This window comes from Eurytemora carolleeae, unplaced genomic scaffold (genome assembly GCF_000591075.1).
Source record: "Eurytemora carolleeae unplaced genomic scaffold, Eaff_2.0 scaffold1249, whole genome shotgun sequence".
Classification (NCBI taxonomy): domain Eukaryota; kingdom Metazoa; phylum Arthropoda; class Copepoda; order Calanoida; family Temoridae; genus Eurytemora; species Eurytemora carolleeae.
Window position 1 is genome coordinate 1 of NW_019397136.1, and position 24,205 is coordinate 24,205.

Below are 24,205 nucleotides of genomic sequence, written 5' to 3' on the forward strand. Positions count from 1 at the left end.
AATATAGAGGTTTTTACGTATAGAGAAGATAATCCTCTTTAAACTGGGCCCTGTCTATACGACAGGGCCCATATTTTTTGTGAGACCTCGCGTAACCCCAGGGAAGGTTAATGTATGATTTCAAAAATTTGCCTCTAACAAAATTCGATTTATGAAAATTTTGAAAATTCATGAAATTTTTTTTTTATAAATTTTTGTTTGTTTTTGTTTCACAATGTATACAAAGAGAATATGCTCACAATTTAAATAAAATACGGGTGCAAAGCGCCCTAAAAGCCTAGTTTATGAAATTTTGAAATTCAAAATTTCAAAAGAACCTCGAAAAAATGTTTTTAAAAGGATTTATAGAATAAAATTTCAAAAATAAGATGGACATGCTGTACCAATGATGCAGCAGGCCAAGTAAACAACAAATTCAGTAAGAAACAAGTTTTTTGAATTTTCAAGACTCCTAGTTAGTTCAACTTGTCTTTAAACTTCATCGGGTTGCACAGATACAGGGATTAGAAAATGAGACCAATATTATCTATATGTGATAAAATTTTACCCAGAAGAACTAGCCCACATGATGAAAGTGTTTTGCTCTATTTTCACTGAAACCCTTGAAATGAGTTGATGTGATTTGACACTTTTGTCAACACAAAGATTATCAATCACGAAACCTCGTTACAGAAAACCCCCCAATACCTTCCACTCTTAGTACATTATATTATTTAATCTTTTTTGTATGGTTTTAAAATTTTGTGACGTATTAGTTTATAATTTTCAAATATTGATTTGAAACTATTTCTGTTAAAGAGTAGATAGATAGGAAAGGAAAGGAGACACAGGGATCTGAAGATTTTTATCAGAGCTTCAAGTCTTAATACAACATTTACCCACTCAACTCTCACTTCTACCAGTCATTTATCTAGAATAAAGGGACTGTACGCTAACCTACCCACTCAACTCTCACTTCTACCAGTCATTTATCTAGAATAAAGGGACTGTATGNATTATGTTGATAGATAGATAAACCCGTGTACTGCCCAGAAATCTACCTGGACCCACAATTCAGTCGCTGTTCGGCGCGCAAGGGTGAGAGAGCGTGAACGTTACGCCCAGAATTCAAACTTTTAACTTGTTGCGCTTTTTTGAATAACTTATAAGTGACTGTTATCATTGTAATAATAGAAGTGTGGTAGCGTAAAGTGAATAAATGATAAAATAAAGCTGAAGATGTTCAGCTGTTGTTCTATGTAGAGTTGAAGTCTTGGAAAGGAATTTGTTTAAGGGGTTAGAGGATTTGGCAGAGGGTGTATTTAGAAGGATGAAAAGGGGATAAAATAAGATCAATTAAAGTAGCTCTATATAATACCAATGCTCAAATATTATAATATTTAAACGCAAGTAAAAAAATTAAATTAGAGTTTGTTTAATCATTGCTTTAACAAAAGGAAAAACTAAAAGACAAATACAAAATAAAAATATATTTTTTTTTACAAAGCTGTTTGGATTGAGAATTGAGATTATATTTAGGTGAGTATTTAATTCTTGCAACTCTCTCTTTATCTAAATGTATGTATTGTGTCTGTATGTAGAATTAAACTCTAATTTATTGGTTGAAATATCCTTTTATTTTTGCTTATTCACGACAGAACAGGAACCAACGGCGTAATTAGAATAAATCATTGGCCTGTTCTCAGCACACCTCTAGATATATTTCTATCTTTTGAAATAAGACATTTTTGCACAGATATGCACCATATCTTATGAGATGTATTTGTTAGTAGAAGGACGTTTTTTAAAACAAAGGAGAGTTTTGAAAAAGGGTTTATCATTTTTTGAGACGTGACAGGACTCTCGAAACCACTTTTTCAGAAAGTACAAAAATTTTTTTTCGTTTTACGTTTAATTCTAATTTGTCAAAAATGAGAATACCAAAAGAATGATTTAATATATGCAAGATTCACCCTTTTTTACTCACCATATATAATAGAATTTGAAGATTTTTTTAACGCGTATTTTTATGTGAATTTTCCGAAAGGCGAAATATCGAATTTTTTGAAGAAAATGGAGAGTAGTTGCAACATAAATCTGACTCCCACTATTCAAGCGTAATGTCGTCTTTCTATCCTCCATCTTTGATCAGATCGGTTTAAAAACCCGAGAATGCACTCCGGCATAGCTCCGTCCCTGACAGAGAAAACATGTTAAATAGAAAAACGGGTTAACTAGTGAACACTTAAATCATACGATCCGTGAATATTTCTGCAATCCGTAGAAATTCTACTTAAACAACCGTGGTTTTTAATTTAGAAGTAATAACAAAATGTTTTAAAACTGAACCAATCAACTCCCTCTGAGAACAAATTACTCCTTGATCACCTCAGACACACTCCAACAGTAAGTTACTCAATCCTATTAACAACATTAAACAATTTTACCATCATAAAATAAAACAAGACATTCGTATATATATATATATGTTGTGTATGGCCGGCTAAATGGCTGGACCGATTGGGCTGATTTTTTTTGTGGACACTCATGGGTGCCCGTGGAGTGTTATATGCTATAAAAAACCAAATTTGTTTTCAAAAAAATTTTTTACATTTCTTTTATGGGCAACGCCGGGCCCTTCAGCTAGTTATTACTAAAACTGTATTTTGTAGGTTTGAAATATATACATATTTGCAACTTGTGTTTGTGGTTAAGAGAAGTTTCTACAAACTTATATTTTCAACCTCCGTGCATGATTTGTGTCAACATGAGTAGTCGACGAAATTTCATTTAGCCCCCCTATTTCATATTATTTGCCTGGTTCGCAATGTTACCCTGAGTAACAGGAAGACTGCGTCGTTTGGATCATCTGGACATTAGATAAACTCTGTCAATTTCGTTCATTGTCTCTGCTAAATAAAACCGCTAGTAGATCACATTAATTTCATAAAGATACATGTTGTTGAAAATTATCGTTTAAAAGGATACTATTGTGAATCGGACAAGTGACGTTTTTAAACTAAAGGTCTCTTAAAATGACGCTTACAGTCCCTTAAGAGTTTAAAGCATATTTGAAATATGCTCAAACAAAGACCAAACCCTTGAGTGTTGAGAGCATATTTGAAATATGCTCAAACAAAGACCAAACCCTTGAGTGTTGAGAGCATATTTGAAATATGCTGACACAAAGACCAACTCCTTGAGCTAAGAAAACCCACTTCACTAGAAAAAAGAAGATAATAATGCAATAATGTATTTTATAATGATTAATTAGTTATCTAAATGAAACAAGAAGAAGAACATGTTAGTACCTAAAAAGCATATGCATGGGGGGTTGAGAAGGGGAAGATAAAAGATGAGAAGGGGTGGGTTGTAAAGTTTAAATGGGGAGGGGATATGGAGGTAAGGTGGTGAGGAGGTGGGGGGAGGGAGGAGGTTAACCATGGCAGAGATTGTTTTCCAGGCTTTTATTTGCTGTGATTTCACCCAAATGAGATTTAAATTGGGTAGGTGAGAGATAGATAGAGAGATAGATACTGTGTAAGCTCCCTAACTTTTAACTGAAATATTAAAATATTCTTGCTTTGGAACTTTTTTAAGTGTGGCATTTATGAAACAAAATATGTAAATATTTGATCCAATCAGACAGAAATTTGTGATAATTCAATAATTATAAGAAAGAAAGAAAGAAAGAAAGAAAGAAAGAAAGAAAGAAAGAAAGAAAGAAAGAAAGAAAGAAAGAAGATGGGTCAATCGATTAATACATAGATAGATAGATAGATAGATAGATAGATAGATAGATAGATAGATAGATAGATAGATAGATAGATAGATAGATAGATAGATAGATAGATAGATAGAAAGATAGATAGACAGGTTAACATATAGATAGATAGAAAGATAGATAAATTATAGATAGAAACATAGATAGATGGTTAAATAGATAGATAGATTCCGTGATATTAAACCCAAGCAGAACTACCCTGGAGCTGTAAAGGGGTGGAGACAGATAGATCAACAGGAGTCAGATAGATAGAAAGATAGATAGATCAACGACTGAAAGCATATTTCTAACTCTTTGTTGTACTTTCCTGACACTAAATATTGCTTAGCTCAAAACCTATGAATGATAATTTCTATTTGTGAATGTACGTGAGTTTCCTCTGATCTCAATAGTTTGGATATTATTAAAGATTGTTAGCTTTTGATATATTTAAAAGGATGCTCTTTAAACAGCTTACAACATATGCACAACTGCTCGCTTATAAAAGCTTCTTCGTGATTTTTTCATCAAAGAAGAGTGAGGAAATTGCCGAAATGTATCTGATGCCTTATGAAAAATCCCGTCCAAAATATTAAATAAAATTTCTTAATTAAAGGTCGTTTAAAATTGCCTTGCAAGTCCCTATTAATTTGAACATTTTGAAAATAAAGAAAATACGTATATTATCCCTTTAATATATTATAAATAAGAAGTCTAAGCATTGTCTATAAAGGGGGATGAAATTTAACGTGATTATCTGCATTGACATACATTAGCTTATCTAGACGTTGACTAAGGTATAGAATTAAAATAGTTTGTAAAAATAAACATTAATCTACCCAGGCCCCTTGATAGCAAACTATTGCAAGGTTTATCAAGAAAATCACATAAAAATAAAATCCTTGATTTTCAGCTTCTGGCACAGTTTAAGCCTTATACTAAAATAAAACTAATAATATATATATTGTAAAGTTTTATTTAAACACTAGCTTGGAAACCTAGCTGTGTCTGGAAACTAAACTTTCTTAATTAAAGTCAACCTACTCTACTTAGAACTTTTAAACCAAGAACATTCCCCAATCAAAAACTGGTGCAAAAGGGGTAAAGAGTTCATGAGTTATGATTAGACGTACATACAAACAAACAAACAGAGATTACTACTTTAAATACTTATAGATACATAGTGCATACATTTTACAATGTACAATGCATGAATACAATATACATGGATATATTGATATATTGATAGATTGATAGATTGATAGATTGATAGATTTCCTAATAATTTCCAAGTTTGTCACACACGAAGTAAGTTCTTGGAGTTTCTAAAGTCGTAATCTTGAAGTCATGCATTCAGCTTGATATAGGACAATTATTCTTTGATCTAACACTTAGTCCTAGCACCCCTTCACACACACACACACACGCCTTTACACACCCCCATGCACCCCCATCAACTTCACACACACCTTTCCCCTTCTATTTGAGAAATTCCAGGCGAAATTTGCCTCATTAGGCGGGGACTGGGTAGTTTCTGTGCCCAGACTTGAAATTGAGCAGGTTGTGTTGGTCCATTCCTAGATAGATAGATAGATGGGTAGACATATATAGATAGGTGAGTAGATAGATTATGTTGATAGATAGATAAACCCGTGTACTGCCCAGAAATCTACCTGGACCCACAATTCAGTCGCTGTTCGGCGCGCAAGGGTGAGAGAGCGTGAACGTTACGCCCAGAATTCAAACTTTTAACTTGTTGCGCTTTTTTGAATAACTTATAAGTGACTGTTATCATTGTAATAATAGAAGTGTGGTAGCGTAAAGTGAATAAATGATAAAATAAAGCTGAAGATGTTCAGCTGTTGTTCTATGTAGAGTTGAAGTCTCCAGAAGTTGAAATCTCCAGCTGAGAAACAATACACAGGATCCCCGGCCAAATAGTAATTAGGGGGGAGCTAGGACCGGTACACAGGTCAATATACAGGGGAGCATACTCATCCCTTACCTATTTCCCCATTCTATAGAAACAGACTGGAGAAATATTTCGTCAAACCATGGTTTCGAAAAAAAGAGATTTTTTGAGATTTAGTGAAACACTGGTGGCTTTTTACTGGTGAAGAACTAAGAAAGATTGCGTGCCCGAGAAGTTTACCCAATGGTAAAACAGAGACTGGAGTTATGGGGAAAAGAAGAACACAAAATACCTGAAAAATGTTAAATCAAGGAATAACTATTATTTTATCTAACTTATCTCTGTTATAAAACATAAATTATTTGCATTTATACACATCTTTAAAGAAAGGGTTTATCTACATAAACCTTGTTAATATGGAATGTAAGCAGTAAACATAAATTCAAATTGAATACTCATAAAAAATGTTGAATGTCATCTTTATTTTTAAGTTTACCATTAGTTTACATTACATTTAGTTTAAGTATATATATAAAACTCATTCCCGTTTGCTACCCAATGCGACATAAAAGAGAATGACAAACGAAATTTACGTTAGGAATTGCAGCTTGGATAAAACATAAGATAAATAGATTAACTGTATAGATAGATAGTTAATCTATCCAAATATACAAATAGAGGATAGATATGTATATGATTGACATAATATCAGATAGACAGATATGTAACCTACATGGATAGGTAGTTAATCTATCCAAATATACAAATAGAAAATAGATATGTATATGATTGACATAATATCAGATAGACAGATATGTAACCTACATGGATAGGTAGATAATCTATCTAAATAGATTATCAGATATGTGACCGATATAGATAGAAAATCGAATATAGTTGAAAAGGAGAAGGAAGGATAATTAAAAATTTCTATTTATTCTGATAAAAGAATAACAAGTTTACTTCAGCAAAGTATCTTAAACTTCAGAAAGAATACTTGACGCGTATTGAAAATTAAATTCATAATTCTAGGATATGTTAGGATAAGGTTGCAAATTGGGAAAAATAAAGTGGGCCCTGGAAAGGTACTGTTTTCTCATCCTATATTTTTCCAACCTAAGAAAGTAACCTTTGAAATATTTGAATTATGAATTCTGTTGGATAAAATAGCCTAAAGGAATTGAGTCTGTGCAACAAACTCTGATTCTCTAATCCCTATATCTTTGAAACCCCATGTTGTAGACCTTTGATATTTAATATTATCAAATATTCTAAGTTTGAAATTTCAAAGGTTTCCACCATCAGGTTTCAAAGATATAGGGATGACAAAATTTGAGTTTGTGGCTGAGACTCAATTCCTTTGGCATATTGAAGTATAAGCATAAGGTTGAAAAGATACAGAGTTTGAGCTCTGCTATTTGACAACCAAACCTAAGATCAAAAAAATGTAGGTTTTCCAAATAATATTAATAAATGCATTGGGACTAGAACAGAGCTTTTTCTCCCTCTCTCAATAATATGTAAATTAGACTGAACTGATTAAAGAACTGATTGTTATTATGAATTCAGCTTCTATGCATGTTCTTTGTCCCAGTTTTTATTGAACTAGTTGTAATCAGAGGAAATTCCGCTTCAAACCCAAATATTAGAGGCTCAACCCCTTTCTCTGAATTAGAATTAAATATTTTGAATAAAATCTGAGAAGAATAATTGGTTCGGAGAAATAAAAAGTTTCGTGTCTACTCTGTACTAGCTCTAACAGCCTTCAGGGCTTGCTAACCAAATACAAAGCGGTCAAAATTCTCGGACAGAACATGGAATAATTGTAGATAATTATAATAATAATCAGATTATTATCTATACATGCATATTGACATCTTTTCAATTATTATTTTTAAACCTACCTACCATGAAAGAATGTTAATTGAGGTTCGTTCTTATCCAAACGTCCATCTTTCTATCCATTTATCTATCTCGCTTTCAACCCCTATTATTTATCACTATTAGTATTGAGCTAAGGTTCAGTTAGTGCATTAGCTTCGTGTGCATCTTACACAGTTTTTCGAGGATTTTATCCACTTGAACCAACCCGTCCATCTACCTAGATTTGTTTTCATGGAGTTGAAAGTTCATTTTTAAATGAAAATTATACAGGTAGCTGGTAGATTATAGCTCTTCCTTTCTAGTAGATTTTATTACTGAATATACCTTTCTATTTATCTATCTATCAAATACTTCTATCTTGTCGTCTATCTATCTATCTATCTATCTAGTTCTCTCCAGGTCGTGAATTGGTGTTATAAAACAATATAATAGTATTAGCAGGCAGTCTACCGAGCTGCTATAGCAGTTCTTCGAGCTGTAACAGCCACGACAGCTGTAACAGACATAATAATTCCAAACTCAGCAATAGCCATCACAGTCGTGTTGGATACTATAGGAGTAAGAAAAGACTGACCCTAAGGCCCCTAGATGGGCTGAGAACATTATTACCCCTAAGCCTAGGATCTACTTGGAGAATGTTTATCCTTCTCCTACTATTCTCTAGCCTTACTTTTTCAACTGCTGAATATGTGAAGAACTTTAAAATTACGGAGGGAGTTCAAATCGGCAGTAGAATAGGCTTTATCGGCGAAACCGAGCCCGGTCGACCGAAACCACCATCACCACCCTATCTAGTTGTCCCGTCGGCCGATTCGCCGATCGACGAGGATCTTGACATCGACCAGAACACCGGAGAGGTTCGGACGAATGTTGAGTTAGATCGAGAGAAACGTGCTCGGTATAGATTTAGTGCAATCCCACTTAGTGGAGAAGGAGAAAATATCAAGGTATTCTTATTAATTTGAACAATTTTATCTTTTAGAATTAAATACGAAATACGAAATAAATCCGATATTTTTATGCTTTTACAGCTGTCGTTTTTGCACCTCATATGCCCTCATATAAGAGTTATGATTTTATTAAGTTTGTTTTAAGATTTGTAAAATAGAGGAACGTTAAGAAATAACAACGGAATTAGTTGATTTACTGAAACCGTCCGAATTTGATTTTTCCAACTCATTTTATTCTAGTTTTTCGGAGAACTTCAAGTTACAGATCATTAGATCTACATTATACACAAACTGTGTTAATGAGGAGATGTCGCTAATTAGATCATTTTCTAATTTTATTTAAATGATACAAAGGGGAAAATTTTTATGTCTAGACATGAAACAAGTTTCAATATTAGTTTAAATATAATGTAAAAATTATTTTTTTGTTTATAAATTTGTAAATTTTGAAGGGCAACACTTTAAATAAAATCATTTTCAGTGGTTGCTTCCAGTTAATTGTCAATAATATTTCAGAATTTTTATATCCAGCTGATAAAATTCAGACTTTTGAAGGTTTATGACTTTGGAATTTTTGGTAGGAAAACTCTACTGGTATATATTGCACCTGGTTGGTGGACGGCAACCTTACAACATTTTTCTTTATTGTCGGATCTTTTATAACGTTTTTGTAATACCCATGGCAGTTAATTAATTCTGAAATCAATTCAAGTAAAAAAGGCCGAAATTTAAGGCTTTCTTATATCAAAGCCTTAACGACCTTTCTACTATTAATTAGTGAACCCAAAATCTGATTTTACACTGGATAAAGGTTATATTCTAGATATTTAGCAAATTAATCTATTGAGGTTCAAAACTTTAGAATACAAAAATCAAACTGTTCTCTGCAAGAGTAAATTAAACAGAGAAGATTTTGCTTTTTTATATTTGAATTTTTTTATTATTTCTAAAAGCACTTTTTAAACAACGTCTTCGTACTTTGGTTAAAAAGCGTAATCCCAAACTTTTCAAACATCACGGGACAACCTGTATAATAAATTTTCATTTCTAGGTTAATATTACGGGACAACCTGTATAATAAATATTCATTTCTAGGTTAATATTGAAGTAGAAGATCAGAATGACAACAGTCCTACCTTCTCTCAATCCAAGATTACGATAGGTCTTCCAGAAAATTCTCCTAAGGACTCAAAAAGACGATTACCACCGGCCGTCGACGCCGATCTTGGTATTTTCAACACCCAGCGTTATGAAATCATCTCCGGGAACCGTCAAAACTCGTTCCGGTTGTCGACCCAGCGGGACAAGGACGGTAGGTTGATGCTGGACCTGATCGTGAACGGGTTCCTGGACAGGGAGGTGATCAGCTCCTATACTCTGAGTATTGAGGCCCAGGATGGAGGGAATCCAACTAGAAAAGGTTAATTTTAGATCATTTTTTAACAGAATCCGGCAATTTTATTAGTTTTGAGTATTTTATTTAAATAGGAAAGAAAGATTAAGAAAACATTTAATAGAAAGGTTTCGAAAATTGTTCGGATCAATTTTTTTCGGAAATTTATTACCAAATCTCTTCCTAAGCTATAAATGCAAAAAACGTTAAGAAATTAAGGGCGTTATCTTTGGTGACTAAAACAAGTTAGTATCTCAAGGAGCTAAAACTGATTTGGTGTCCGTGTTAAGAAAACTTTTAGAAACATTTTTCCGAATTTATTTTTTTTAATTTAAATTTTTTTTGTTGAATCAGAAAAATCATGAGCAGAAAGGGTACCTTTACGGAACTAAATGGATTGTAAATAAATTGAAAATATTATACTTGTAAAGTATTGTTTGAAGAAACTAATAAAGTGCATAAATGAAAATATTTAGGACTGTTGACTGTAGAAATAAATATTCTGGATTTAAACGACAATGCTCCAGTATTCAAGGTAGAATATAATTCTTCAGATAATTCATTTAATATCTAACTTTTATAATATGCAAATACTCTTCTACAGTGCATGCAATTACTTAGAAAGTTGACTATTGTTAAAATGAAGATTGGCGGCAGTAAAAAGAAATTGAACTATTTACTTTTAACAGTTACTGCCGCTCAGTTTCTTCTTTACCTCTACATTTCCTTGAATAACTCTTAAATATTGTAAAGATAAAAAAATTAATTTTTTTTTTTCAATCGTTTATCTTAATCTTATTCTTAATCATAATCTTAATCTTAATCTTATTCTTAATCATAATCTTAATCTTTTTCTTTTTCTTATTCTTATTCTTATTTTTATTCATATTCTTATTCTTATTCTTAGTCTTATTCTTAGTCTTATTCTTAGTCTTAGTCTTAGTCTTAGTCTTAGTCTTAGTCTTAGTCTTAGTCTTAGTCTTAGTCTTAGTCTTAGTCTTAGTCTTAGTCTTAGACTTAGTCTTAGTCTTAGTATTAGTCTTAGTCTTAGTCGTAGTCGTAGTCTTAGTCGTAGTCTTAATTCTTTTTCTTACCCCAGGAGCAACGGTACTACGCGTCTATTCCTGAGAATTCCACTGTAGGATCTGAAATCATCACTGTATCCGCCCTAGACCCAGACGAAGGTATTTAATCTAAAATTTGTTTAAAGGATCAGTTCACAAAATTGAAACATGTTCGAATGTTTGTGGGTATGTGTTGTAAACCTGTAATTTGTTGCATATGTAGTGGGTATTTATAAATATATATATATATACAAGTCTAGAGGTTTCACATTGCATGACATTTATTCTTTAACTGTAGTTTAATTATACTCCAAACTGTTTCTGTAATAATAATAAAAATATATTCTTTCAATTTCCATGAAGTGGTCTCAACTAGAGAGATAATAGCTCCCTGTCTCCATATTCATACTTTCAACGTCTGTTCACGTATCTTCATCTATATCTATCTATCCAGGCTTCTTCTAATCTAACTATCTGTCTACCCACGCTTTCATTATTAAATTTCAACCGATATATTTCTCGATCTCTACTCTCGGACTTTTCTCTCATATTATATTGAACAAACAGTTTCTCTACACAAAGAAACTGATTGCTTGCCACATATTCTTATGTTCTAATTCCGTTATCTGTACATCCTAATAATTTAAAACTGTGAAATTTCAATTTGAACAGAATTCAGATTTTAAAATATCGAAAGGCTATGACAATAATTAGCAAAGATACAAGGATTAAAAGATTAGAGTTTTATGCAAGTAATCAGTTCCAGTGCAAAAACTAAGCTTTAGAAAATCATATTTATTTGGTGATCCTGTACCTATAAAAATATTCATCTTCTTTAGATCTACAATTTGCAACGTTTGTTGATTATCCTGCTTTTACTAATTTAAGTTTCGTTTTAGGGCCCAATGGCGACGTAACCTATTCCATCAACCGTCGACAATCTGACAATCAAGAGCTCTTTGCTATTGACACACTAAGTGGACTCCTGACCGTGAACAAGCGGCTCGACTTTGAGTCGAAAGATCAACATGAACTTGTTGTTGTTGCGAAGGATAACGGTGACGTACCTCAAGAAACGACAGCTTTTATCACCGTTAAGATAACAGATATTAACGACAATCAACCGAAGATAAACGCTGTTTACAGGACGCCGACAGGCAGGCCCGAGCTCCGGGAGGACGCGCTGATTGGTCAGAAAATCGCCGATATTACGGTAACCGATCCTGACGAACCAACACAGATTGCGGATTTTGACGTTACTTTAAGCGGCTCGGATATGGGATATTTCAGCCTAGAACGACAACGATCCGGATACAGCCTAGTTCTTGCAAGGTTAGAAAATTAATATTTTACGAATTAGATTGTTAGCATGATACGATACTTCCCTTTTTTTTCGTTGAACTTTCTTTCTCTCGATTTAATAAAATAAACAATTTTAAATTTTAGACGGATAGACAGGGAGGAAACAGATAAGATATCTTTAACCCTTGAAGCTTTGGACGACGGATTCCCCCCTCTCAGAGCAAACCTGGAGCTAACACTCAGGTAAGACAGAGATGAGAAGTACTTTGAACTTCTAATGTTGAGGAAATGGTTGAATATTCTGTGCCTGTTTTAAATACAAAATGGTAATAAAAGGTTGAAATTGTCCGAATCCTGCTTCATTAATTAAACGGTAAAGGTCTTGGTTAAAACTTCGACTTTAAAACTTTCAAATAAGAACGAAGTTTATTCCGAAAAAATTAGAATTTCGAATATTTCTTGTCTAGAATTCTGGATGTGAATGATAACAGTCCTGTGTTTGACTCTGTTGAGTATGAAGGTAGTATCCAAGAGACTGCTACGCCTGGGACTAGTATTCTCCGGGTTCTAGCAGAAGACCAGGATACAGGGGAGAATAGCAGGTAAACCACGCTCAGTTAAGTACAGACGCACAACTTCGTACCTAACAATTTACATAAAATTGGGGTTTGATCTATTTCTATTTACATCTCTAAAAATCTAAAAAAAGGCTTAACAAAAAAACAGAAAATGATTGCTGTAATGGGTTTAACTAAAAGGAACGCAAAGAAAATGAAGCTAAAAAAGGCATAATTTGTCTACATTTTTCTTTGACTAATGAATAACATACATTACAAGGGAACAACGAAGAAAAAGGGGACAATTTAAAGGCAGAGGAATGAGTGTTGGGTGCATGTTGCAGTAGAATAGATATTCTGTAAATATTAAAGAGAAATAATTTCTAGGGCGTAAAGAGTAAAGTTGTAAAAGTAAAGAATCGTAATAAATCGTTTTCTCGGGAAGAATGTAAACTGCAAAACTGGAAAAATGTTAAACTGCATTTTTAACATTTTTACAATTGTTTTATTCCTAAGTTTAAACATTTCAAATACTAACTTTAAAGTACTGCAAAGGGAGGGGGTGTTGGGTAAGGGGGGGGGTTATTTGGGGACAGGAAGTTCTTAATTGGAGTCATAGGATGTAAATCTGATCAGTTTTATCCGTGAGATACACCTGCCTCATTATTGTTGAAATCTAAACTGTTTTTAAAACTTTAGTTAAATTGTAAGTAGGGCTAGACTAGTTATGACTAGGGCTAGACTAGTTATAGACTAGTTATAGACTAGTTATGACTAGTTATAGACTAGTTATAGACTAGGGCTAGACTAGTTATAGACTAGTTATAGACTAGTTATGACTAGTCTGAAAGAAAACTTTGTTTCTTAATTACAAAAGTTTTTCAATGGGTTCAAACTGGTCTACAGGGTTTAATTTACCCCGTAAAATAAAGAGTGGTCTACAGGGTTTAATTTACCCCACAAGATAAAGAGTGGTCTACAGGGTTTAATTTACCCCCCAAAATAAAGAGTGGTCTACAGGGTTTAATTTACCCCCTAAAATAAAGAGTGGTCTAAAGGGTTTAATTTATCCCCCAAAATAAAGAGTGGTCTAAAGGGTTTAATTTATCCCCTAAAATAAAGAGTGGTCTAAAGGGTTTAATTTATCCCCTAAAATAAAGAGTGGTCCAAAGGGTTTAATTTATCCCCCAAAATAAAGAGTGGTCTACAGGGTTTAATTTACCCCACAAGATAAAGAGTGGTCTACAGGGTTTAATTTACCCCACAAAATAAAGAGTGGTCCAAAGGGTTTAATTTACCCCCCAAAATAAAGAGTGGTCTAAAGGGTTTAATTTACCCCCCAAATTAAAGAGTGGTCCAAAGGGTTTAATTTACCCCCCAAAATAAAGAGTGGTCTACAGGGTTTAATTTAACCCCCAAAATAAAGAGTGGTCCAAAGGGTTTAATTTACTTCCCAAAATTAAGAATGGCCCAAAGGGTTTAATTTACCCCCTAAGATAAATAGTGGTCTACAGGGTTTAAATTACCCCCCAAAATAAAGAGTGGTCCAAAGGGTTTAATTTATCCCCCAAAATAAAGAGTGGTCCAAAGGGTTTAATTTACCCCCCAAAATAAAGAGTGGTCCAAAGGGTTTAATTTACCCCCTAAAATAAAGAGTGGTCCAAAGGGTTTAATTTACCCCCTAAAATAAAGAGTGGTCCAAAGGGTTTAATTTACCCCCTAAAATAAAGAGTGGTCTAAAGGGTTTAATTTACCCCCCAAATTAAAGAGTGGTCTTTCCCATTTACAACGGCTTCCTTTAAACCTTTCTCTGATTTAGGAAGGAAAAATGAGATTCTTTATTAATCAGAATTTTTTTGGAATGAAGACAATTTTCAGAAATAGAAAATAATCAGATATGATACTTTTTAAGAGTCACTAAAATGCACGTCCATTGGTCCTATACAAGTTTAAATAAATAGACAGTAAAGTGACAAAAGAGAGTAAAAGGTGGAAAGGATTAGAAATCAAATTGAAAGTTAATTGTAAGGTCAAATATAAAGTAGAATGTATGAAGGAGGCAAAATGTTAAACCCATCTTTTACATTTTTTAGAAGAAAAATGCAGGACTTATTTTCAGGAGAAAATACAGAGCTTATTTTCATTTTAATTCAGATACGTCATACATACAATTTGGGTTTTAGTAATACTGAAATTCTTCTCTATTTCTTCATTTCAAGCCAGTCTACTAATGTCTTCTATAATAAACTACTCCTGTATTCTAGGATAACCTACTCCTGTATTCTAGGATAACCTACTCTTGTATTCTAGGATAACCTACTCCTGTATTCTAGGATTACCTACTCCTGTATTCTAGATTAACCTACTCCTGTATTCTAAGATAACCTACTCCTGTATTTGAGGATAACCTACTCCTGTATTCTAGGATAACCTACTCCTGTATTCTAGGATAACCTACTCCTGTATTCTAGGATAACCTACTCCTTTATTCTAGGATAACCTACTCCTGTATTTTAGGATAACCTACTTCTGTATTTTAGGATAACCTACTCCTGTATTCTAGGATAACCTACTCCTGTATTCTAGAATCTAGGATAACCTACTCCTGTATTCTAAGATAACCTACTCCTGTATTATAGGATAACCTACTCCTGTATTATAGGATAACCTACTCCTGTATTCTAGGATAACCTACTACTGTATTCTAGGATAACCTACTCCTGTATTCTAGGATAAACTACTCCTGTATTCTAGCATAACCTACTCCTGTATTCTAGGATAACCTACTCCTGTATTATAGGATAACCTACTCCTGTATTCTAGGATAACCTACTCCTGTATTCTAGGATAAACTACCGACTAGAGAATAGTGCATTGACCCACTCTGACTGGTTTACTATAGATTCTGAGACTGGCCTAATATCCACTAGAACTAAGGTATATTCATTCGAAAAATATCTTATAGTCATTTTTCAAGATGTAGTTTTTTTATTATCAAACATTCTTTTGGCGGACTGAGTTGCATTTCTACAGTTGCAGTTGGCTGAAGTAGTAGACATGATACGAGTTGTGTATTCAAACAGTAACCATTGTGCCTTTATGCACCGTTCAACAATTTTTCTTTCAACTCTTCACTCGTTTTCATTTTATTTTTGGTGTTTTCTGTTCACGGAGTTCGACCTTAGCTGCACCCATATTCTTTGTAGAACCAATCATTTAAAACTTTTGGTTTAAAGGATTTTTTTATGAAAAAAGACGGGCATTTATTTTTCTTTCCAAAAAACGTCATTTAAAGATGAAAGTGGAATCATATTGTGCCATCACTCTTTGAATTGGAAATGTACATTATCACTTATAAAAGTTTTTTTTTTTAATTTGTTTATTTTTTGTGTTTAAGATCGACTGTGAGATAGACCCTGAACCTATTCTTGTCGTTGTCGCTACAGACAACGGAAACCCTCGTCGCAGTTCTAGCGCGACCGTGAGAATCGGCGTAGAGGATGTGAACGACAACGAGCCAAGGTTCGACAGTGTGTTCTACAACGTATCCCTGAAGGAGTCTGTGGAGTCGGGCACCTGTTTTATCAGGTAAAAGTTGTTTATAAAAGAGTTAAAGGAATTGAGTCTTTGTCACAAACAATGATTTTCTAATCTCAATATCTTTGCAACCCAATGCCGTAGACCTTAGATATTTCAAACTTTGAATTCTGTTGGATAAAAGAATCTAAGTTTAAAATATCAAGTTTTGCACCATCAGGTGGAAAAAATATAGGTATTAGAAAATCAGAATTTGTTACAAAGACTCAATTCCTTTAAGAGAGAACAAATAAGATGGTGTAGTTAGGTTTAAAAGTTTCCTTATATCAATACGATTTGTTGTCAAAATCAGGGTTCCTAGGTATAAATCCCTGTTCCTAGCTTAGGAAAGTTAGGTTCCTTAGATATTTTAGAGGGTTTCGGGCTGTATTGGAACAACTCAGTGTTCTTGAATAACACTAATCGTTTCTGAGGGAAAAGACAACAAAGATAATAATAAACATTATCTTTATTTTTTGCTTCTAGATTTTAATGAAACATCTATTTAGGGTAAATGCTGAAGATTCAGACTGTGGAGTAACATCAAAGGTACAGAAACTCAATTTATTAACTGTCAATTTTTATTTTAGTTCTATTTCCAGTTTTAATCATTTAAGAATCCTTTTTAGCGAATACTTTTTTACAAATGAAGATTTTAATTAAATAAAATTGTTAAACCCAGTTTTGCCCTTAATTGATATTTGTTTTCTACTGCAGGTGTCCTATCGGCTGGGTGAGGTTGAGCCAAGGTTCCGGGTAGACCAGGATACTGGAGAGATTTGTCTCCAGACAAACCTGGATTTTGAGACGGATACATTCCATCATCTAACCATTGTCGCTGTAGACAGGGTGAGTACTTCTATACTAGCCTAGATATATTCATATTTCATCAAGCTCAGAGTTTTTACCTGATATGCATCTGTTATCTGTATGCATCTGTTATCTGTATGTGTGAAAAACTTAACTTTTCATCTGTCATATGTATAAACGACGTCTTGTGTTGTTTATAGTATATATTCATCTCATCTGTTAATTCAACTTATTTCATATCTTTCAAAATTACTTTTCTGTTTGGGTGTTCACATACAAAGATGTTTAATTGTTATCTGCACAATTAGAGTAAAAACGTCTGTTCACTTTTTGTACCAAGCTTGTATAGTTCACCTTTAGTTTATTCTAATTTTCGATTATGTCATTTTTTTTTGTCTGACATAATTCTTTCTATTTATCTGTTAGATAATTTATTTATTTATCAACTTTTCAAAGTGTCTGTATGAATGTGTCTATGCATAAGTTTTACCTTCCCTCCAATCCATCAATATAAACAATTGGCCCATTGTCTCATTTTATTGTTTTCTTTTTAAAACTTTCTACTTTGCGTTTTATTTTCACCTCTTTTATTGATCTGATCTTTTCAACCTTTCTCACAATATTCGGTTTTCTCTCCTTCCTTCCTCCATACCACTATTCTAATCAATCTTTCTATTCTAATTGATCTTTCTATTCTCATCTATCTTTCTGTTCTTATATATCTTTCTATTCTAGCCTATCTCTCTATTCTAATCCATCTTTCTATTCTAATCTCTCTTTCTATTCTAATCCATCTTTCTATCCTCATCTATCTTTCTATTCTCATCTTTCTATTCAAACCCATCTTTCTATTCTAATCTATCTTTCTAATCTAACCTATCTTTCTATTCTAATCTATCTTTCTATCCTCATCTATCTTTCTATCCTCATCTATCTAATTTATCTTCACCTTCTAACCTCGTCTATCTTTCTATCATAATCTATCTCTCTATCTTCGTCTTTCTACTCTCATCTCTATCTTTCTATCTTCGTCTTTCTACTCTCATCTCTATCTTTCTATCTTCGTCTTTCTACTTTCATCTCTATCTTTCTATCTTCATCTCTATCTTTCTATCTTCGTCTTTCTACTCTCATCTCTATCTTTCTATCTTCGTCTTTATACTCTCAATTCTATTTTTCTATCTTCGTCTTTCTACTCTCAACTATATCTTTCTACTCTCAATTCTATCTTTCTATCTTTGCCTTTCTACTCTCATCTCTATCTTTCTATCTTTCTCTTTCTACTCTCATCTCTATCTTTCTAACTTCGTCTTTCTACTCTGGAATAGAAAGACAACTTTTAGAATCAAGTTAATGCTTTAAAATGTCCAATATGCATGAGCCACAGCAATTGAGCAGTGTAAACAGACCCATTTTGCTAAATTATTGATTTTATAATTGTCTAGTAAAACTTTGTAAAAGTATCAAATACACTTTAGTATTGCTGTAATGGCATCTTCTTATTCCATTGTTTTCTGATTATCACTGTTTTATCTTTCATCATTCTTTTCTTATCTATATTTCTCCTGTTACGATTTCTACCGATTTATCGTTTTTTTTATTTTTTTTTGAATAATATTATTTTAAAAGCTGGAAATAACAGTTTTCTGTTTATTATATTACTAACTCGATGAAAAGCTCGAATTTATTTTACGGGATTTGTTTGCGGTGGTCCTAGACTCAAGGTCGGACGGATATAATTTTAGTCTAAATTTATAAAATGAATGGATTCAGTTTTCTTGTATTTTTCTCCAAATCTATAAACGCCTTGATATACCCTTTATTCCACATGCCTATATCAAGTCAATACTCTAACTATTTCTCTGTATTTTCCGATGTCTGTATCCTGTATAGCTTCCTTCCTATCCCCCCTGTATTTTCCAATGCCTGTATCCCCCCAGTATCCCCCTGTATTTCCCTATGCTTGTATCCCCCTGTATTTCCCCATGTCTGTATCCCCCCTGCATTTCCCCATTCCTGTATTCCCCTGTATTTTCCGATGCCTGTATCCCCCTGTATTTCCCCATGCCTGTATCCCCCTTTGCATTTCCCCATGCCTGTATCCCCTCTCTGCATTTCCCCATGCCTGTATCCCCCTGTATTTCACCATGTCTGTATCCCCCCTGTATTTCCCTCTGCCTGTATCCCCCTGTATTTCCCCTTGTCTGTATCCCCCTGTATTCCCCATGCCTGTATCCCCCCTGCATTTCCTCATGTCTGTATCCCCTTTGAATGCCGATAAATAATTATCTATCAATATGACTACATGTATACTGTATACTCAGCGAAACATCTATATTTTATTCAAGGACCTAGTATGAATAATTCCCCCATTATTATATGGTTTTAGGCATAATTATTTTCTTAACTTTTATCAATCAATCATCATCCAGCCCCATCCGCATATACACACATACGGCTTCATTCTTATCTTTAAAAATTCCCCCTTTCTTCCAACATATTCACCTTTTATCCTTATTTTTTTATTGTGTAATTTTCTTTTTATATTTGCCCCTTAAAGAAGAGGCTGTAATACGATCATTTAGTTTTAAGTGTGGGATCACTTTTAGCCTTTAGAACCAAATGCATTATGTCTGTATATATACATATATATATATATATTTATATTTGCTAATCCCATTCTTTATGAATAGAAAGTACTACTTTATTTAATTACACTAATATCTGGTCTGGTCTGGTCCCGGTCTAGTCTGATGATCTGGTCTGGATTATCAAGTATAGTAGTTGGTAATAAGGTATATAAACGTGTTCTTCAGTGCAATCTATTGTATTTTCTAATCTATTTGGAGTGTACTGTGTATACCAAAAACATATGAGGTTAAGGATACATTTTGGTTGAATTAGACCTAGACTGCGGTTTCACGAATCCATCCATCCATCTAGTGTTTCTTAAACATGTCCCTACTTTTTGTCCTTATACTACCTGTAACTATCTATATCTATCTATCTAAATAAGTATACAATTCTTAAAAATAAATTTGAGCATTCATTTAACCAGATTTTGGGTTATAATTTCATTTTAATTCAGCAAAAAAATTATATTTTAATGTTTATTTGGCGGACCTTAATTTGCTAAATAAAACTCTAAAACTTAATTTGTCGATATGTTGTACTGATTATATTTTCCTATATACTTCCCCCCCCCATCCCTCCCTGAATTGTTAGGTTCCAAGTGTAATCTATCTGGACTCGGATCAAGGAAATGTGGTCTGACTTGAAATTAGGACACACAACCCCAAATTCAGGGTTTACCAAGCTTTAAAACTTAATCTTTAGCTTGGGTTTTGGGCATAACCACCTCTTTCTTTCAAGGATTAATGCCCAAGCTATTTTATCCAGTTGAATTGACGCGGCATTGTTACGCTGTCTGTTCATGTATCGTTGATGTTTCTAGATTTGTGAATTTTCTCATCTTTTTCCAATCTCGAATTTCATGTTCTGAAAGGGATTGTAGACGTATTTTCAAGTGCCTTAACGACGCTTAAAAAAGAGTCATGTCCGATTCAGAGAAGTACCATTTCAACCTTTTTTTGCGTAAAAAGGGTAATTGTGAATCATACATGCCACCCTGTAAATAGAGAGTCACTTGAAATAACGTCCACAGTTCCTTAAAGTACACATTTATTTACTCTTTTCTTCTTTTTTTTTAAGAAGTATTATTATTTTATTTATTTATTTCATACTCTTCATTTACTGTTTCCTTTATATTCCCCCAACCATGGATTGCATTATCTGCATATCTATCTCTAGTATCTGTCTATCTCCCCTCTAGCAGCAATCCAAATATTATCATTATCTCTCCGTTCAAATATTTGGTGTGCAAAATATGAATTTTTAGCGGCAAGCGCGCCGACTCTCTCTCTCTCGTAAGTTCAAATCTCCGGCCAGAAAAGTTCCCTCTCTCAATTTCCCGGAAAAAATTCAGAATTTTAAATCTTGGATTTCAAAAGTTCAACCTGCAACCCAAACTTAATTTTCCACGCATTCAAAATTCCATTTTGCGTATGGCCATTTTGAAGGCTTTACTGTTCTAAAAACGCATTCCCTCTTTTCTCGAATCTCTAAAAAGCAGCGAAACTTCAGCAAAAATTGTAATTCTAATAATAGTTACCTCTCCCCTCCCCCCCTGCGGCGCTTATCAATTGGGTTGACCTGAAAACAATCTACATATGTATGTGAAGGTGCCACTGTTAAAGGGGGACAAACTAATGGGGGGGGGGGGTGATCTTGTTTTGTAAATATTAAAAATAAATTTTTAACTTAATTTTATTATTTTCTTAAAGATTAAAATTAGAGGACTAACAATAATAAATAATTTTCTAAATCTTCAGAATCCCCCCCCCCCATGGCAGGTTTATGCATAGGGTGTCTGGTCCCCCACTGATAGTAACTCAACAGGTTCATAATATACCTGTTCCGATACAAATATATTTCTATCTATCTATCATCTGCTCCGATACAAATATATTGCTATCTGTCTATCATCTGTTTCGATACAAATATATTCCTAACTATCATTTGTTCCGATACAAATATATTTCTATCTTTTCATTACCTGCTCCGATACAAATATATTGATATCTATCATCTGTTCCGATACAAATATATTGATATCTATCATCTTTTCCGATACAAATATATTGATATCTATTTGTCATCTGTTCCGATACAAATATATTCCTCCTGTCTATCAATTGTTCTGAAACAAATGTGTTTCTATCTATCTATCATTTGTTCCGATACAAATATATTTCTATCTATCTATTATCTGTTCCGGTACAAATATATTTCTATATATCTATCATCTGTTCCGGTACAAATATATTTCTATATATCTATCATCTGTTCCGATACAAATATATTTCTATATATCTATCATCTGTTCCTATACAAATATATTTCTATATATCTATCATCTGTTCCGATACAAATATATTTCTATCTATCTATCATCTGTTCCGATACAAATATATTGCTATCTATCTATCTTCTGTTTCGATCGATACAAATATATTCCTATTTATCATTTGTTCCGATACAAATATATTTCTATCTATTATCTGTTCCGATACAAATATATTCCTGTCTATCATTTGTTCTGAAACAAATGTGTTTCTATCTATCTATCATTTGTTCCGATACAAATACATTTCTATCTATCTTTCATCTGTTCCGATACAAATATATTCCAGTCTATCATCTGTTCTGAAACAAATATATTGATATCTATCTATCTATCATCTGTTCCGATACAAATATATTTCTATCTATCATCTGTTCAGATACAAATATATTTCTATCTATCATCTGTTCCGATACAAATATATTCCTGTCCATCATTTGTTCTAAAACAAAGGTATTTATATCTATCTATCATTTGTTCCAATACAAATTTATTCCTGTCTATCATCTGTTCCGATACAAATATATTTCAATATATCATCTGTTCCGATACAAATATATTTATATCTGTCTGTCATCTGTTTCGATACAAATATATTTCTATATATCTATCATCTGTTCCTATACAAATATATTTCTATATATCTATCATCTGTTCCGATACAAATATATTTCTATATATCTATTATCTGTTCCGATACACATATATTTCTATCTATCTATTATCTGTTCCGATAAAAATATATTTCTATCTATCTATCATCTGTTCCGATACAAATATATTTCTATCTATCTATTATCTGTTCCGATACAAATATATTTCTATCCATCTATCATCTGTTCCGATACAAATATATTTCTATCTATCTATTATCTGTTCCTATTCAAACATATTTCTATCATATTTCTATCTATCATCTGTTCCGATACAAATATATTTCTATATATCTATCATCTGTTCATATACAAATATATTTCTATCATCTGTTCCGATAATGTGCCGGTACTGTTCTTATACGTTTCAATAAATGTTTACAAATTTTGTGTCTCTGGCTAAATGTTATGTCATCGAATTCATGAATCAACTGATAGCGCATAAAAGGCTGATAAAGTAAAAAAGCAAGGGTTTTATCCACAGGTTTTATCTCAGATAAAACTTTATTGTTCCTCATTTATTTCCAAATCTATTTCAAACTCAGCCTAAAAACAACCAATGCAATTCAGACTGGAATTTTAGATTGGAAGGGAGGGGAGGGGGGGCATGGAAATTTTAAAAACACGATACCAATTTTAGAACGCGCCAAGTGTATTCTGGTAAAAAAGCGGATTAGTCCTGAAACAGGTTGATTAAGCGCTGAGTGTCCCAGGACCTGTTTATGCATTTAAACTTTAAATAGTTAAGATTGTTCCATTGAAAGAAGATAAGAATGAAAATTAATTATTAGTTAGCACACAACACTTTTTATTCTAGACAAACATTGTTGAAATCATCTTAAAATATTGAAATACCGGAGTATACCTGAAATCGGCCTTTTTATGTTATATGTCATTAAATAAAGCTAAATCTATACGTTTTTTATTTCTGTAAAAAGATGTCCAAGTTCCGTCATCTAGCCTGTCCTAGCCGCAGCACTCTCAAGGTCTAACCTAACCTAACCCTAACAGCTGCATATTTTTTAAAGTTATCGTAACTTTAAGTACAAATTGTATTGTACGGTTTTTATTAATTACATGTACCAAGTGTACAACATTGTTCAATGCACCCGTTTCAAAATTGTATTGTACGGTATTTATTAATTACAAGTACATGTACCAAGTGTACAACATTGTTCAATGTACCCGTTTCAAAATTGTATTGTACGGTATTTATCAATTACATGTACCAAGTGTACAACATTGCTCAATGTACCCGTTTCAGTTTTTATCCCTCCTGTTAGTGCTTTAATAGTTATTTGTATACTCGTAATTAAAATAGAATCCGACCTTGCTCCGTATACAAGGATTCAAGGCTACAAACTAGCACAGTTTATTGGTATTGAAACCAGATCCTAAT

At 33.0% G+C, this 24,205-nt stretch overlaps 1 protein-coding gene across 2 annotated transcripts in view; it reads left to right on the forward strand.

Annotated features, from left to right (window-relative positions):
• The first annotated feature begins 5,446 nt into the window (after positions 1 to 5,446).
• The window catches only part of LOC111712247 (protein dachsous), a 52,914-nt gene continuing 34,155 nt past the window's right edge, over positions 5,447 to 24,205 (forward strand). For both annotated transcript variants that reach the window (XR_002767413.1, XM_023486815.1), the window contains exons 1-12: positions 5,447 to 5,966; positions 7,980 to 8,485; positions 9,584 to 9,908; positions 10,358 to 10,416; positions 10,981 to 11,065; positions 11,845 to 12,277; positions 12,392 to 12,490; positions 12,715 to 12,849; positions 15,651 to 15,741; positions 16,202 to 16,392; positions 16,890 to 16,929; positions 17,098 to 17,229. Coding sequence is in view for 1 of the 2 variants with exons in the window: in XM_023486815.1 (XP_023342583.1) it covers positions 5,954 to 5,966; positions 7,980 to 8,485; positions 9,584 to 9,908; positions 10,358 to 10,416; positions 10,981 to 11,065; positions 11,845 to 12,277; positions 12,392 to 12,490; positions 12,715 to 12,849; positions 15,651 to 15,741; positions 16,202 to 16,392; positions 16,890 to 16,929; positions 17,098 to 17,229 (2,109 nt within the window). In the remaining variant the exon portion in view is untranslated. The remainder of the gene's footprint in view (positions 5,967 to 7,979; positions 8,486 to 9,583; positions 9,909 to 10,357; positions 10,417 to 10,980; positions 11,066 to 11,844; positions 12,278 to 12,391; positions 12,491 to 12,714; positions 12,850 to 15,650; positions 15,742 to 16,201; positions 16,393 to 16,889; positions 16,930 to 17,097; positions 17,230 to 24,205) is intronic.